The 13,324-nt window shown below is 41.5% G+C and overlaps 1 protein-coding gene across 7 annotated transcripts in view; it reads right to left on the bottom strand.

Moving 5' to 3' along the window:
• VTI1A (vesicle transport through interaction with t-SNAREs 1A) overlaps positions 1–13,297 on the bottom strand; it is a 358,352-nt gene extending 345,055 nt beyond the window's left edge. For 2 of the 7 annotated variants that reach the window (XM_053909923.1, XM_019459445.2), the window contains exons 1-2: positions 13,058–13,297; positions 2,473–2,531 (exon numbers count right to left, since the gene is read on the bottom strand). In XM_053909923.1, the coding sequence (XP_053765898.1) occupies positions 2,473–2,531; positions 13,058–13,151 (153 nt within the window). In that variant the 5' untranslated portion in view covers positions 13,152–13,297. The remainder of the gene's footprint in view (positions 1–2,472; positions 2,532–13,057) is intronic. The other 5 variants (XM_019459448.2, XM_019459443.2, XM_053909924.1 and 2 more) reach the window with 4 other exon arrangements.
• Between the last annotated feature and the right edge of the window lie 27 nt (positions 13,298–13,324).

Genomic DNA, 13,324 nt, shown 5'->3' with positions numbered 1-13,324 from the left:
TTTTATAAAGACACTGGAAATGAAATTAAAAGGAGGCAAGAAAGAAAAAAAGGAAACACACAGCAAGCACTTCAAATGACACCAGCAATAAGGCTAACGTGAGCTTGGCTTCATGTTGTCACAACATTCATGTGGCCAACATAAAGCGGGAGACATGGTAAACCCAAGACTAGCAGTGTCCAAGAGATTAACACAGACCGATTGTTCAGCAGAAACACAAGTAATCCTGATAAGCAAAATCAAAAACAAGTGTTTCTGCCAGGGTCCTCATCCAAAGGAGAGAGTGTAATACACTGAGAGTATCCTTAACAAGGCTGACATCAGAGTTAAGTAAATTCGCTGTCTGATCATTTTCCACAAACAGAAACACATATCTTAGACAGAATTCTTTATGTTAGTTATAAGCTCCATGGGGTATAACCATGTTTTATACTTCTTGGTACAGTAAAATCTTGGCTCTTAGGAAACCAGCTTTCTAACATCATTAAGTAACTTGATGGCTCCAAAAGAAGGTCAACAAACCAAAACACAGTTTTTGATGCAAAAGAACTGCTCCTAAGAACTCAACACTATAAGCCTTCAACTCAGGATCCAAACAACTGACTACTTGTACAGTTCCATTCAGAATGCGCTTGCCAGCTGGAAGGCAGGACAGTCCTGACTCGCAGCTACGCTGTGTAGAAGGTCAGTCTTGTTACACGAAGGCCAGGAAGCATGAGAGAAAGAGTCGAATATAAAAAGAAAAGAAAGTACGGGGAAAAGCATTTGAGAAAAGGGGGCAACTTTCAAAACTGAGGCAGACATTCGAAGCTGGAGTCGGACGCAAAGCTGCTACTATAGAGGCAGTGACAGCACAGCAGAGATGAGAAGTTGATCTTGCAGGGTCCGGAGAGCATCCGACATTCTGATGGCTAGAAAAGAGCCAGCGACAGAGAAGACAAAGTAGCGGCTGTGCAACTCGCTGCCTCTGCGCTCAAAGTCACGGAGCAAAGGTCTGCTGTGCAGTGGGGAATGACAGCCACCTATTTCTTCAGACCCTCTAAAACAGCAGCCCCTTGTGTATGACCCTGTCAAGAAAAGTAACTCAATTGAGTAAGTCTGGAAATGCTCCACACTTTAGCTGGCCCCTATAGTCCCTTCTTAGAGATCCATAATGCCTCTTAGCCTACTTAAGGGTCCAAGAAGATTCTGCAGAAAAACAACAACCAAAAAAGATGCCACCCTCCAATTCTATTTAAGCCAGCTAGTTTCCCAAACTTATTTGAACTGGCAACAGCAGTCACCAGAAACACACTCGGGGAAACTGTTGTAAGGATATTAGCAAGCGGGTACTGAAGGAACACCAGGCAGTGCCCTTCAGTATGTAGGGAAGCAACACTCTCATTTAGGACCCCATTGTGGCCACAAGCACAGTCGCACTTGTAAAGCTTGGCTTTAAAACCCCAAACTGGGAAACAACACCTTTTCAAACTTTTTGTTCCTTGATTTGCAAATATATTTATATCAAAAAGTAGAAGATAAGCCAGAGCTCTGGGTATAGCCTGTTTAAATACAAGCTCTTACCCCACCACTTGTGGCGTAGGACCTCAAAGTTACATAATCTTTCGGGGCCTCAGTTTCCCCACCTACAGAACGGGAACAATAATGGCACTGAGAATCACTCCTCTGTGGGTCTCTCACATTCCCACGTGTCTTGCTGGGCACGTCAGGAATACAAGGCCCTGACTGCTCCTTTCAAGCCATTTCTCAGGGTTGTATTTATAGGGAACAGCCCTGGGGGAGGAAATAATGGGCCCCTCCGGGACAAACAGCAGGCTTGCTCACAGGCTGCCACAAAGCAAGGCATTTCCCAGGCTCCAGGTTCCTTTCCCGGAAGGTATTCTGCTGTGGGCAGACGTTCTTCCAGGCAAACCCGCGTCACTCCTGTGGGAACTGGGGCTCAGGGAACCGAGGCAATTGTGCTGAGACTCGGGTGGCACCTTTTGCTGTAATAAAGTTCTTTTGCCTCTGACCGAGGAATCTCATGTCTTCCACCAGCATCCATGACACTATCGCAAACTTAGCTGTCACAAAGCAACAGGGGAACATCTCAGGTCCTTAACACTTTTTGACAGACAGCCTTTGTCTCACAGCGCTTGTGTGAACATTAAATATGATAAAGCAAGTAATGTGTTTAACCCAGTGCCTGGTACTGAGTATGCCTTTAACAAGCATTAGCTATTTATACCTATTAGGAAACGTATTATGAAGGAAAATAAACGGGAGTCACTTAATGCATCACCTTCATTAAGAAGAATAAAATCCCAAGAGACTATTAAATTCTCTTCAATGTAAAAACTGATGACTTCGGAATTATAAACTGCTAATCGGAAATGTCTCACGTTTCTACAGTGTACAAAGCAGACTAGAGGAAGGCACCGGCATAAACAGCTCTGGGTTGATGTGAAAACATATCACTGAGTCTGCACATACCAATTCTTTCGCTTCTTCGAGCTGTTTCTCCACGTGGCCAACCATCTGCTTCTTCTCATCTGAAACAAACAAGAATACCAAGGAATTGCTAAGGATACACATCAACTTTAAATTGTATTAACCCATGAGTTAAATGGGTGATGAGTTAAGGAGGGCACTTGTGGTGGTGAGCACTGGGTGCTGTATGTAAGTGATGAATCACGAAATTCTCTACATGAAACTAATATTACACTGTATGCTAATTAACTATAATTTAAATAAAACTTGGAAAAAAGGTACATTAAAAAAAAAATTCCTAAAACTGGGTGTGATCTTACAATCCTTTAAAAGATCATACTTGTAGGCAGCATGGGTGGCTCCGATGGTTAAGCGTCCGACTTCAGCTCAGGTCACAATCTCACGGTTTGTGAGTTTGAGCCCCGGGTCAGGCTCTGTGCTGACAGCTCAGAGCCTGGAGCCTGCTTTGGATTCTGCGTCTCCCTCCCTCTCTGCCCCTCCCCTGCTCGCACTCTGTGTTCTCTCAAAAATAAATACACATTAAAAAAAATTTAAAAGTTAGTACTTTCATTACGTATTGACTGTAATGGAAGAAATATTTGAAGTCAGAACTATTGATTCTTTTATTTTTTTAAATTGTTTTTTAACATGTATTTCTTTTCAAGAGACAGAGACAGAGTGCGAGTGGGGGAGGGGCAGAGAGAGAGGGAGACGCCAAATCTGAAGCAGGCTCCAGCCTCTGAGCTGTCAGCACTGAGCCCGACGTGGGGCTTGAACCCACCAACAGTGAGATCATGACCTGAAGTCGGACACTTAACCAACTGAGCCACCCAGGTGCCCCAAGAACTATTGATTCTAAACCCAAAGTCATTACTTACTTGCTGGTTGTGGGATCCTAGATAAGAAAGAGTTTTGTTTTGTTTTTTTTTCTGAGACTCAGTTTGTACTGTCTAAAATGGAAATTTTAGGACTGGATTCTTTTTAGCTCACAAGGCTGATGCAAGTAAAATTACTTTTAAATTATGAAGTGCTAAGTCTCTGGATGTAGTTTATTCAAACTTCACCACCACCAAGTTATAATTCAACTATACTTCCCTTTTCTGAGAGACATGTCCTAGCAGATATTTTCAGAAAACTTCTCCCTGCCCCCATTCCAAAACAATCAGTCCATTTATTCAGAGACGGAACCTAAGTTTTGTGCTAAGCGAATTTACTGAACAATTTACAGTTTCGTGTCTAACACCCTTCTTTTCTCAGGCAGTAACCTCACTCTTTTGAGGCTTTCCTCTTCACCAAGCAGGTCAATGGGAGATTCTATCTCCTTCTATGATCCTGCCCCTTTGATCACAGTGACCTAGCAAAGGATGGGCTTCTCACCCTAGTTGGACCAATCCCAGTAGCTCAATCCCTCTTGCCACACTTTTCTGGGGGGTGGAAGTGGAGTAGGCATATAACTCAAGCAGACCAATCAAAGTCCTACAGCAATAGCAAAATCTTTTCCTCTCTCTTGGTAGAGTTATGACAACATAAGTCTAGAAGCTGTTGGCATCCATTGTTTGAGCTACAAGAAGCAAGTTACTTTGCAGTGGTTGAGAATGAAGTCTATATTTAGAAACAAAGCTGAGGGATAGGTAGTAGGTAGGTAGGGAGGTAGATTAGGTACGTAGATTTAGTTAATTAGTTTCTGGTTCCAGATAACTCTGACACAGGTTTTGCTTGACTTTATCATGTCTTGTTTTCTTGAATTAACAGATTTCTTTTTTTGTTTTTAATGTTTAATCTTTGAGAGAGAGAGAAAGCACGCACATGCACATGAGTGGACAAGGGGGCAGAAGGGGGTGGGTGGTGGAGAGAGGATCTGAAGCAGGCTCTGTGCTGACAGCAGACAGCCCAGTGCAGGGCTTGAACCCATGATGACCGTGAGATCATGACCTGAGCCAAAACCAAGAGTCAGACGCTTAACTGATTGGGCCATCCAGCGTCCCTTCTTTTTCTTCATTTAAAGTTAGGTTTTTGTGAACCTAATGACTACTGACGAGCCCCGGGTCAGGCTCTGTGCTGACAGCTCTAGTAATACAAGAAACTAGAGAAATCATGAAGCTTGAAATGGGTACATTTAGTGGCTGACTAGCCCTTCAGAAGGATCGTCAACACTAAGTGGGGAATGTTCAGTAGAAGTTATGATTTTACTAGAATAATGAGGTTCTGCTAATCCCAACCCCTTCCCTTTGATCCCCCTAAACTACGGGGCTAGCTATCACGTACGTTTTGTATACACTCCAAACATTTCACCCTAAGAAAAATGCACATTTGAAATTAAAATTTTGTTTGATTTTGCTTCTTTGAAAAAGTTAAGCCTACATATGGCCAGGTTAAAATTTTAGTACATGACCCCAAATCTATTTCCTTTTGGCACATATGAATCTGCCTGATATCTCCATAAGTTATAATAGAACCACACTGTATTTTTGTACTAGAACAGAATATGAAATAAGACAAGCCCATCCTGGACCAAGAGTGAGATTATGAATTTACAGTTCAGAAGGAACATCTTGTTTTCTTTAAGGTGCTAAGTCCATGCATAAGTCCATGCTTATTAGTCCAGAACTAATAAGCAACAGTTTTTCTCACAAAACAAAACCAGAAGCCTTCCTTGTCCTGTATTTCCCTTTGCTAATGTCTCTCTCTTATACCCACAGTCACAATTGGCCTTCCTCATCTCCCATTTCCTCCCTATAATCTTGCTCTCATCCCCCACCATTCTACTGAAGTGACTCTTAAGTCTGATGACCTTTCCTTTGCTCAAACAAATGGGACACTCTCTGGTCCTACGTTTCCTTAATCTTGTGGCATCAGACCTCCTGTTCCTCCCATCCTGTCACTTTTTCATCTCCTGGCTTCCACAACACTCTGATTCTGTGATCCTCCTACAGGCTCACTTCTGTCTCCATGTCCTCTGCCAGCATCCATTCCCTCCATTTATCCTTTAAGTGTTGGTGTTCCTTGGAGTTCAGTCTTTGCTTTTCTTCTCTTATGACTATTGCCTATGTCCCTGGACAATTTCATCCCACTACCATTTTTAAGCTGCCATATTACACGTTTATGATCCCAAATCTTTATCTCTAATCCTGATATATTTCCAGGACCCAAGACCTTTAATCCCAATGGCTATGCCCACCTCCAACTGTGACTACCTGGCAAACTGCTATTCAAAACTCACTTCAGAAATCACCACCTCTTCAAAGCCTTTCCTAACCCAACAAAAAAGTTAGTCACTCTCCCTTACAGAAACACCTAGAACTCTTACCTGAGTCCAATAATTTATCTATCACACTTACCATCTCCTAGGTTGGGGGCTTTGGGAATACAGGATTCATGTCTTGATTATCTTTATAGTCCTAAAATCTAGCACTGAGCCTGTCATATGATCAGTTCTTGAAAAATGATGATGAATTGAATAAATAATGCAGGATGGTGTAAACATTGACAAAAGAAGCGAGGCTACCAACCACCCTGGTTTCCCTGCCTTCATATTTGCTCCTCTCTACCATTTAATCTCCCCAAAACCTGGCTATGATTGCATCACTTGAGCCTAGCAGTCAAGGTGTTCCACATTCCAGATCCAAGCAACCTGTCCAACTTTATTTCCAACTACTAGCTCTCTAGTGTGTACTCTACATGCTAAGCAGACAATTGATTTTTACCCAAACACACCTCTCTCTTATTTTTGTTCCCCGCTCCAACCCTTTGTTTAAGCTACCATTTAGGACTCTGTGGCTGAATCTAAAAGAATTGAGTCTGGCTAATAACCTAAGCCAAAAAAGGGACTTTATTAGAAAGACAGCTATTAGAATTAGAAGCGGGAAATCTTATTAGAACACACTGGAGTGACTCATAGAGTCAATGGTAAACATGAGCCCCCAAGCTCGGAAAGGACAGTTCCCAGGGTGGCTTGAGTACCAATGGAGCAGGAACTCACTGACAGTCTCTGCAAAGGGAGGGTCTCGAACAGCGAGGCCAACTCTCTTCTCTGCTCACTCTGCTCATGATTCGAATCCCAGCAAACATTCTAGGAATGCACTCACGTGGGTAATGTGTTCACCTCTTGATCTGGATAGGTGGCCTGTCAGTTCCACCAAGACTGGGTTGAGGTAGTTCCTCAATGGAAAATTGAGGTGCTGCTATCAGAAGATAGAATGGAGGATTCTGGGCACCCCCAAAACAACAGATACCTACTGCGCCCACTTTTTGCAACCTCTTTGAATATACCCTTTCCCCATTTTTTGTCTGCTAAATCCCACCTATCCTTCCAGGTGATTTCCTGGGACCGATGTTATCCCCTCTGAACTCCCAGACCTCTGTGCTCTGCTCTAGTGGCTCTGATGGTCATTAGAAACTGGTGTAGTTGTCTCTTCACCCTCATTTCCAGCTCCTTGGAGGCAGAGACCGCTCTTCACACATCTTTGTCCTAATCCTGTATTTCTCACATCTTTAAGAAAAGAATGAAAAGGTGATGATTTAGAAGGAAAGCATGAATGAGGAAGAAAGGAAGATGAATCAGGTGACCTTGGAAATATCTACCAACATTAAGCTTTGGCAACCTTCTAGCACAATTCATACATATTCCCAAGAAAGCTTCATGCTTTCCACGCCAAATGGCATCCGCTTTACAAATGGCATGTTCCTAAGATTCAGAACTTCATAACTAACAGCTATCATTAGTTTCACAGGGCTGTGTGTTGAACATTATCACAGTCAACCCTCAAGACAACCCTTTGGAGATATGAGCATTATCCCATTCTCAGGCAAGCAAACAAACTCAGAGTGATTAAAGAATTTCTCCAAAGTTAAACGGCTAGTAAGTTGCAGAGTTGGAACTCCAACAAGGTCTGCTGTCCAGAACTGAGTCTTCACCACTGATACCCTACATAAAATGCACTATACGAACAAATGTCATCACCTTTTTTGTATATAGGCTTGATGAATGCTGATATACACCTAAGTCTTTGCAGAGCATGACCTTCCCTTGCCCACTCGATAGTAACACAAGTGCCTCATGCTTGTGTTACACACAAACCTACATAGTGTGATTTTTTTTTTTTTTGCCAGTAATAAAAGAAGGTCTTCACGAGCCTTGTACACCCCCTATAAAGTAGTGCAAGTGTCAGAGGGAACTTGATTTCAGTTGCTGCTACCTGTCTTTGTGCAATGCAGGTATTTTTAGAGAAAACAGCAGTGGAAATTACGTACTGGGAAATGCGGAGTGAAACTACTAACAGAGGAACTTTTTATATTAGAGAACTTAAAAATGGATATGTTACTAATGCTACACTATGTAGCATGGTGGAGAATGGTCACCAGTGAAACAAAGCCATTCTAGAATGATCCATGTAATAACAGATTAGAGTTGGAGACAGCAATACGAACTCATGTTTAACTTACCATAGATGGTTATGCATACAAATATTTTTTGGTATGTATACATACGTGATTCACTGTACACACGTGCATTTCCTTGTCTTTCAGCTGAGGGACCAGAAGCAATAAAACCCCAGGAGCTATGGGCATACCTAGTGTCCAGATCTTGGTTGCTAACACCATTTCTCAATAAAAGGAAGTTGGACTCCTTGTAGAAATGGCTGATCTAGGACTGGTATGGGAAAAGCACAAGATGATGTTGGAGTACCCTGGAGAGTAAGACAGTGCTAAAAAGGAAAAACCAAAAACCAAACCTGCAATAATAGGGGTATATGAAGAGTACACAGAAGCCAGCTGAAGGGGCTTCCCATGGTCAAAGCTGGAACAACGTGAGCAACAAAATAGTGTTGGAATACAAGAGAAGAAAAAAATAAAAGCATGAATCCGTGGATATAAATGATGGAATAAGCAAATGGAGAAGAACAGACAAAATCTCCCCTGCAGAGAATCCCAAATGATTAACACAGATGCTAAGCCTTCAAGGAGGTGGAGTCTGATGCCCAACTCCTGAAGTGTGGGCTATGCATATGGTTTCCTTCCAAAGAATATGGAAAAGAGGAGAAAGAGTAACTTTACAGTGGAGAAACCTGACAAACACTACCTCAGCCAGGTGATCAAAGTTAGCATCAGTAGTGATAAATTAAGTTACAGTATATATTCTTGATGGAATGTGATGAAAATCATACTTTATTTCTGTACTCTTCTTCCCCCAAACCTGTAACTCCAGTCTGATCACGAGAAAGGCATCAGGCTAATCCCAACTGAGGATCATTCTGGAAAATGTCCTACCAGGACTCCTCCAAACTGAAGTCTAGAGAAAAGCCTGAGAAAATTGTCACAGCTAAGAAGAACATAAGAAGCCACGATTAATAAATGTCTTGTAGTATCCTCGATTGGATCCTATAATAGTAAAAGGACATCAGGTAAAACAAACGAATACACAAAGCAAAAGGGAATCTGAACAAAGTACTGCATGGACTTCATTTAATTGTAATGTATCAATATGGGTTCACTGGCTGCAACAACAAATGTATCATATTAACATAAGATGTTAATAAAGAAAACTGAGCATGAGATACATAGGGTTCTCTATATTATCTTTGTGATTTTTTTCTATAAATCTAAATGTGTTCTAAAATTAAAAGTTATTTTAAAAAAATCAATGAAGAGTTTACTCAGGTTAACTGAATTGTTGAAGGGCGAGAGGTCCCTCTGGGATTAGAGTGCGGGTATGGGATTAGAGTATAGCTATTTCAATTTACTGTGCACCCGGGTTCCTGAACTAGAACTGGAACTATCTCTTCAACTCTAACTCTCTAGAACAACAGAAATGTAATGTGTGCAAATCGCACATGAAATTTTATATTTTCTAGTATCCACATCTTAAAAAGTAAAGAGAAACAAGTAAAATTAGTTGTAATACATGTATATATTTAGTTTTAGTAATATTTAGCCCAATATATTCAAAATATTATCATTTCACTCTGCAGCCACATTTCAAGTGTCCAGTAGCTACATGTGGACATTACAGCTCCAGAGCCACATGTATTTTAAGCAAACCACAGTATTCATAAATAAAAGCAAACTTTTCTGAATTCTCCTTCCTACAAACACTACAACTTACAAAGGCAAGAGAGACTCATGGAACATTTATGGCTTCTTCCATTCACAGCTATGCCTAGATGGTTTCCAAAAGCCTCCAAGGAGTGGCATAACTAATGAGCAAGACTTGAGACTTTTCTTCCAGAAAGGATGCCTGTCTTGTCCCATCACTTTCCCTTCTTTCCCCTGCCTCCCTTCTAGATTTCACGAGTTCAAAGCGCAATTTCCATTTCACATCCAAAAGACCGTGATCATTCACATCCTTTCAAATGTAGGCATTCTTCAAGAGAGATTCACCTAACTCTAGTCTAGGCAGAAAAGGAAGCAAGAATTGAGGTTTCCTTGAAGAGTTTAATTAATACCACAAAGTCTGAGAAGCTGGGTCCTGTCTAACCCTGCCAGCTGTTCTTCAGCAGTGTTAATAACATCGCTAATAGCTCATTTATCACGCACTTTTTCTGGTGAAAACAAAATGTGCTACTGTGTTCCAGACTTTCTTTCATTTGATTTTTACCACACTGTAAGTAAGGTTGAAGCAATTACCTCCTCTCGCCAATTTAAAGATGGAGGAAACAGGCTTAAAGGGACCAAGCAATTTGCTCAAGATTGAACATCTCACGAGTAGCAGAACAGGTGCCATGTGTGAATCTCACAAAGTGGTAGGATTCACAGAAGATCATTTATCTCTCTGCAAATGGTGAAGTAAGCATATAATTGCAAAAGAACATTTTATTTAAGATTCTTGAGGAAGCCTCCCTGATGTAATGGCAACTTTGTACCTGCAAAGCATCCTCCCACTTAGGATTCATCACCAGAAGGAAAGGAACTTCCCAATTAGTATTAGGTATGTTTCTACCCATCCATTTTCCTGACTTTACCACCGAACACTAATCATTAAAATTAAATTCCAAATACAGTGCCATAAGAATATTACCAAGAGAGGGACTGATCTGTTTCATTAGTCCAAGTACCAAAATTATTTAAATTCAAACACTTCAGTCTAGGAACAAAGTCTCTTTATTGTTTAAAACATACCACAGAGTAATCAAATTTCTTTTATAAAATAAAGTTTTAAAGTACTCCATCTTTTCTATTCTCTCTGGAAGTAACACTTTAATACATTGTGTATGCACAGCACAGGTTGAAGTTCATGGCAATCAATTCTATTCACTCTACTTCCATTTAAATAAGTTAATAAGTTGGGGAAATAAACTGCTTTGGCTGTAAAGTGTGTTCCAATTGTAAACTTTTTAACTCAAGTAAATTATAGTTCATCTCCTCTAAGTCAACCACTAATGATGTTCTGATGGGGAGGGACTGTAATTACTTTTAATTATACTGTTTTTCTCATGGCTGTACACACTGATGGTCCAGAGACATATCTGAAATTCATAACTGCACTGGATATATTTTTTCATTTTTTCTATTTATCAATTAGAAACAGATGATAAAGAGAGCAAGCATAAGTAACTATTAAGAGGAAAACTACTATATTTTTAAGAATTACTATTATTCAATTAGTCAAGTCAGTAAGCATTTCTCCAGTGCCAGCTCTACGGTCCTTTTTCAGTTCCAATGTAACTGCTATGTTTGGGCCTTATGCCATACTATACGTAAGGTGAGTCAAGGCTTTATTTTTAAGGTACCTAAATCAAAGGTTTCCTTCAAAATGGTAAGAATCATTACATTAAAACATAAAGACAAGGAAGAAGAAAACTGTAACAAAAACTGTTTTCTTGGAAACAGCTTTTACAACTTTGCACCCATGTATGACTTTGTTACTTTATAAAACACCTTCTTAACACAAAAGCTATTCACCCAAACAGAAAATGCTTCTTTGTTAAAACTGTTGCAATCAAAAATGAACAAAAATCCAACTGAAACCACAAGTCCTGATACTCTGCGACTCTGGAACTCAAGTCAAAGGAAGTCGCCTCCAGCAACACCCACAACAAAAATCAAGATGGTCTTGGGCAGTGGAGAAAAGCGGAACTGAAGAGAAGAGGCGAGGTGATGTATCATGAAGTGATGAGGCCATCAGCCACTCTCTCCACGAAAATCTCTGAGGCAGCAGAGCTCGGTGGTACGCTACCTTGATTCTCTCTTCTTGTTCCCTCACTTGGGCTCATAAACCTCTTTAAGACATCATCCACCTCTCCAGAACTAACTGGGACTTCAGGGGATGAGTGGGGTGTCAGTTCAGAGATCCTGGTCTCAAGCAAATGTCCCTATTAATAGAAAATGGGTCAGGGGAGGGGAAAGAAAAACGAAGAAATAAAGGAAGAACATTATTTATAAACACACAAGTTTGGGGGAAGTAGGGAAAGGGAAAGAAGAACGACAACTTAGGTCCAGCAGAAATTATTCTGGCATCAAGGACTGACTAACAAGGTGGGAATAGGGAAGCTGCCCACTAGTTCACAGATCAGTGAGCACCCTTTTTTCTGCACACTATACCCCAGAGCCAAGGTAGGGTCAAGTGCAGATGACAGTTCAGTTTCCCCGGCAAAACTAAGCCACAACTAACAATCTTACCTGCAACTAACTACTCAAATTAAATATGTACTTAGAGAAAGATAAATCCTAAAACAATGTCTCAGAATAAAAAAAAAAAACAAATATATTTATATTCAACTGTTTATTTACTTAAACGTCTTTCTGAGCCCTTTCTAAGTAAATGCTAAGGAAATCAAACATAGCTCCCACATTCAGAGTTGACAGATTAGCATGGCAAGTAAGATATGCTAAAACTTCTAAAACAAGAACAAGAACACTTCTCGATGGGATATGTGGAATCCGAAAAGTGAGAAAAATTATCCTGTACCAAGTTTTACATAAAAGTGGGTTGCAGTCTTCCAAGAAGGATGAGAAATAAGAAATGGGGTTGGGGGTATGAAAAATACGATTATAGCAGCTAACACCAAAAAAGGGCTTTCCCTATGTTAAATCACTTAATCTCCACAACAACTCTATTGACATGTACAGTTCTCACCATTTTACCAAGAAGGAAAGTTGAGAGAGGTTTAAGAAACTTTTTAAGTGCCACGACTCTTAAGTGACAGAGTGGGGTTTTGAATCCAGGCACCATAGCTCTTAATCCTACTTGGCCGAACGTAATAGTATTATTACTAACAAAACAACGGTAGTGCATATTGCAGACCTATGATCTAGGTACGTTCATTCATTCTCTTGTAATACTCACATCTCTATTTTACAAATGAAACAAAACAAAACAGAACAAAAAACGAAGACTCAGAGAAACGTTCCCAAGGTTGTACAAGTAACAAGGCGGCGAAGTCCAGATTCCAGCCCAGAAGGCTCAAATACCGAAGGCTCTTTTCGCGGCACTCCACAACCCAGCCTGGATTCTGCCTTTACCCTCAAGCAGGTCAGACTGCTTCGCCCCGGAAGGGCCCCTGAACCACCTAGCGCCTCAGAGACGCTCCACAGCCCGCGAGCCTCGGCGCCCTCGGGGCCACCCCCGCGCGGCCGGGGTCAGGGCTCTCACCAGGAGGGAGTCGGGGGACCCTCGCAATCTTGCTGGTGATCTCTGCCGTGAGCACCGCGAAGTCCTGCTCGTAGCCTTCGAAATCGGATGACATGGCGGCTCCGGAGTGATCGGCCCGGGCCGAGGCCCAGGTCGTGGCAGAGGCCACGCGGGACAGAGGAACACGGTGTTAAGGACCCCGGAGGCGGCCTCGACAGCAGAGCGGAGAACCGGGGACAGCTCCCAGCCGGGCCGCTTCCTGGTTGTTCGTCGCAATCTCAGTCCTCC

This window comes from Panthera pardus, unplaced genomic scaffold (genome assembly GCF_024362965.1).
Source record: "Panthera pardus isolate Hobbes unplaced genomic scaffold, ASM2436296v1 HiC_scaffold_22, whole genome shotgun sequence".
In the NCBI taxonomy this organism is placed as follows: Eukaryota; Metazoa; Chordata; class Mammalia; order Carnivora; family Felidae; genus Panthera; species Panthera pardus.
The sequence above is the reverse complement of the archived record's forward strand: the minus strand, read 5'-3'. Positions and strand labels throughout refer to the sequence as shown.